Below are 4144 nucleotides of genomic sequence, written 5' to 3'. Positions count from 1 at the left end.
CGACTCGTTTCAGCGATTCAGAGTCGACTCCTTACTTTAGAAGCCAATACCTTTATAAATCGTGTACTTTTTGGTTTAATTACTTTGCACATTGTTTACACTGATGGACAGCTACATCATACACTGTAATACAGGTCATTCTTGATTTCCCATCTGTGTGGCTATTTAAATGATTTTAGCAAATGGCTGAAATATAACAAAGAGTGAAAAATGTAAGGTTGCCTGAATACTTTCCGTACCCACTGTATATATATTTCAATTATTTAATCAGTTTTACTCTGATTTAAGATGTCGTCTTAGACTTGTAAAATTATTTAGTTTTTTATCCTATACTTTTCCTGCTTCAAGAAAAACTTGACTTTGCCTGTATATGTATCTATAAATAATATTATTTTCACACATCATACTCCATATTTTCTGTCTGTTTCAGAGATGTCAGCGAGCAGCTCCAGCTCAGATGATGCAGTGATCCGGATTCTTCTCATGGGCAGAAACACTTCTGGGAAAAGCTCATCTGGAAACAGTATACTGAGAGGAAGAAAGTTTAAAGTCCAAAAACATAAGAAGTAAAATGAATCAGAATTGTGTGAGGGTCAGACTCAGATCAGAGGGAAGCAGGTCTCTGTGATTGATTGTCCAGATCTACTGGATCCAGATCTGAATGAAGAGCAGCTGGAGAAGATGAAAGAGCAGCTGCTCTCTGGATGTTCAGCAGGTCTCAGTTCAGTTCTGCTCACCGTTCCTCTGGAGAAACCTCTGCAAAATGAGCAAGAGATCCTGGATTATATTAAGCGTTTGTTTGGTCCTGAAGTTCAGAAGTACATCATGATTCTGTTCACACGTAGAGATAAACTGGAGAATCTGAATCAGACCATTGATGAATATCTACAAAATCATGCAGATCTCCAGCGACTGGTGACTGAATGTGGAGGAAACTTCCACTGTTTCAATAACAAATGTAAAGTAAAAATTCAAGTTGAAGAAATTCTGCAGAAGATTGAAAAAATGATGATGGAGAATAAAGACAAATTTACCTTGAAACAAATGAGGAGGAGACCAAGCATGGAAGTTCCTGATGTCATGTGTAAGTGTCTTTCACATGCTGTCATTATAAATGACTTCAAAAACACAAGCATATGGCAGTTTGTTGACCAAGTGTAAGTGTTGACACACTGTTCTTTCTGTTGTAGTTTCAGGAGACTCTCCAGCAGCAGATCCAGATGAGACTGATGTGATTCCTGAGAGCAAAGACCAGATCAGGCTGGTTCTGCTGGGGAAAACTGGAGCTGGAAAAAGTGCCACTGGAAACACCATCATCGGCAGAAATGTCTTTGATTCTTCAGCCGCTTCAACCTCTCAAACCAAACAGTGTCAGTCAGCAACTAGAGTGAGGTTTGGTAAAGAAATATCAGTGATTGACACTCCTGGACTTTATGATACTGAACACAGTGAAGAGGAGATACAATCTGAAATAGGGGAATGCGTAACGTTCACTTCTCCAGGACCACACGCTTTTCTCATTGTGATTAAAGTGGGCCGATTCACCAAGGAGGAGAAAAATACAATAAAGAAACTTAAAGAAGTTTTTGGAGAACAGATGGAAAACTACTCCATGCTCATCTTCACCCATAAAGATCAGTTGGACAAAAAGCAAACCATTGAGCAATATCTAGAAAAAGGTGATCCAGATCTTAAAGAACTTGTAGAGAGTTGTGGAAACAGATTCTTTTGTCTGGACAATAAGTCCGCCAGTTTCCCACAGTTCAAAGATCTGATCAGTAAAATAGAGACCATGGTGGCAGAAAATGGCCACTTTTCAAATGAGATGTTTGAGGAAGCAGAGAAAGGCATTCAGGAGATTCAGAAGGAGCAACTCGATGAGAAAGAAAAGCAGTTCAAACAGAAGCACAAGCGAGTCCCTCAAACAGAATGGCAGAAAATATACTGGCGTTTAGCAAAGGAGTCACGGCGTGAGGCTAAGAAATATTTTTCTCAGTCGTTCATAGCAGAACTTCTTATGTATCCTAATGTTAAAGGATCAGATATACGCAGAGCAGTGGAGATGGTGAGCCTCGTGGAGAAAGAGAGCACCATAAAGGAAGCTGAGCGCAAAGGATTCAGACATGCAGAGGCCGTTCAACTCGCAATCAGTGCTACACGGAAACTAGCAAAACAGAAATTATGTTCAATTCAGTGAAAAACTTAATGAGACAGAAGACCATTTTGCCATAAACAATCTTTGTGTCCACATTAAAGGCTTACAATTTTTTTGGGATTCCGGCGGGTCACGGGGAACAAATTCACTATTAATCATGGGATTGGGACGGGAGAGGAAAAAATGTCAGCGGGAGTGGGCGGGACCGGGAATAAACTGATCCCCAAATTTATACACAAATATATCCTACCTGCTATATAAATAAACTATAAGGGGTGTGTGATATGACGATTTTTGATTTTTGATAAAAATGTCTCCACGATCTGCTTTTGAAGAAATATCGTAGTATTGTATTCTGGTCTTCACACATTCTTTGAGCTGCAGTTCTGGCTCCTCCATCATATACTGAACACCACACCACATGCATTCACAGCAGTGTTAACTCAGAGCCAGGGGCGGAGCCAGATGATGTAAACATTTTAGCCCAAACCTAGGGGGGTTCAGGGGCATTAAAAATCCACCAGGGAGATTTTTTCCCCCATTTACATCAGCTAAATACACTATTTTTAAGGCTGTTTGAGATAATAGAATGCCTCAAAATCTATACACTATCTGGGAAAATGATGATGGTTAAAAAAAATCCACCCAGTAGAGCTTACAACCTATTTTGCATTGAATTTTTCTCCAGCTATATTTCTCAATTAATCTCTCTTCTTATCCCACTAATGTGCCGAGATTAGCTGTAAAATTATGCCCTGAGATAACGCCGCACTTGATGCAAGCTGTGTGTTTCGGTTTTACGAGAAAACGTAACCCCCCAAATTGAATGACGTTGCTTTTGAATCTAGTGGAGAAACTGAGCAATTGACTCAAAACTCAACATTACAAAACATTACCAAACACACTAGATGGTACATCATTTTATATTTATAACTAGACATTATAAAGCCACTCTTTGTCAAATTTAAGAAGATTTTGAACAATAAACAAACACCCTTTGGGGACAGGCTCAAATTTACCAATAGGTAGGCCTGTGTCAAAAAAGTAAAATGAAAAAGAAACTAAAAATGGAGAGAAGCAGAAAAAAACAGCAAACAACATCCACACAGGTACGAACAGTCACATTTATGATCATATCAGCTGTTTTCTTACAGATAACTGTGAATAAATGTGGATCTGAGAAGACATCAAGAGTTCAGTACTTTTCTGAACTCTTACAACATGTATTATATTTGAGTTAAAAATGGCTCACTATTTGGCAGGTATTGCATTGAAATCAGCCTTTTTATTCATGAATTAATAACTGCTTATCAATGATTTATAATGCATTTGTGAGTTATAAGTCATTTATGAGCACCTTTATAAACCCTCTATAAAGGGAACCTTAATGTAAAGAATTACCAAAAATGGAAACAAAAATATGTGTACTTTATTTTTAATAAAATAAATTGAAACCTTCTATGAAACAGACTGCCACAAAATGGAGATTCAATCTTTTTTTTGCATCTGTTTCTTATAGGGAATCGTTGGTCTTTCCATGAATGTGATATTATTATTGACATAAACGTCAAAATGAATGTAGTTTAACTGCTTCTTAAGATTGTTTCTTTGCTTTTGACTTGGTGTTTTTGTTCATTAGACATGTGTATCTTATGTGTGTGTTCTGTTCAACTCGTGATAATATCTGAACACGTTTTTAGTCAGTGTCTGTATTTTTAAGTCCAAGGTTGGCTTTATTGTTAAAAGTTGAACCTGAAGTGTTCCTGATGTTGTTCTTCATAGACTCCTCCTCTCACAGCTCTTACCAGGAAGAGACTGACGTGTCATCTCTCCTTTCTGAGAAACTGACTCTCTTCTCTACTGAGAAAAACAATAAAGATTAATCCTAGAAGAACCAAGAGAAACTCTTTCAAAAAGTAATTGTGTTTAGTTTATTTCTGAACAGACAGATCAATGATCTTTGTGATTCCAGTGATTCATTTTTCTAAC

The 4144-nt window shown here is 37.6% G+C and overlaps 1 protein-coding gene across 1 annotated transcript; it reads left to right on the top strand.

Moving 5' to 3' along the window:
• The first annotated feature begins 428 nt into the window (after positions 1-428).
• LOC127942545 (GTPase IMAP family member 4) lies at positions 429-2284 on the top strand. The gene is made up of 2 exons (XM_052538327.1): positions 429-1084; positions 1191-2284. The coding sequence occupies exons 1-2, from the start codon at positions 682-684 to the stop codon at positions 2195-2197; spliced, it is 1410 nt and encodes a 469-aa protein (XP_052394287.1). The 5' UTR covers positions 429-681; the 3' UTR covers positions 2198-2284.
• The last annotated feature ends 1860 nt before the right edge of the window (positions 2285-4144 follow it).

Source organism: Carassius gibelio, chromosome A3 (genome assembly GCF_023724105.1).
Source record: "Carassius gibelio isolate Cgi1373 ecotype wild population from Czech Republic chromosome A3, carGib1.2-hapl.c, whole genome shotgun sequence".
NCBI lineage: Eukaryota > Metazoa > Chordata > Actinopteri > Cypriniformes > Cyprinidae > Carassius > Carassius gibelio.
The sequence above is the reverse complement of the archived record's forward strand: the minus strand, read 5'-3'. Positions and strand labels throughout refer to the sequence as shown.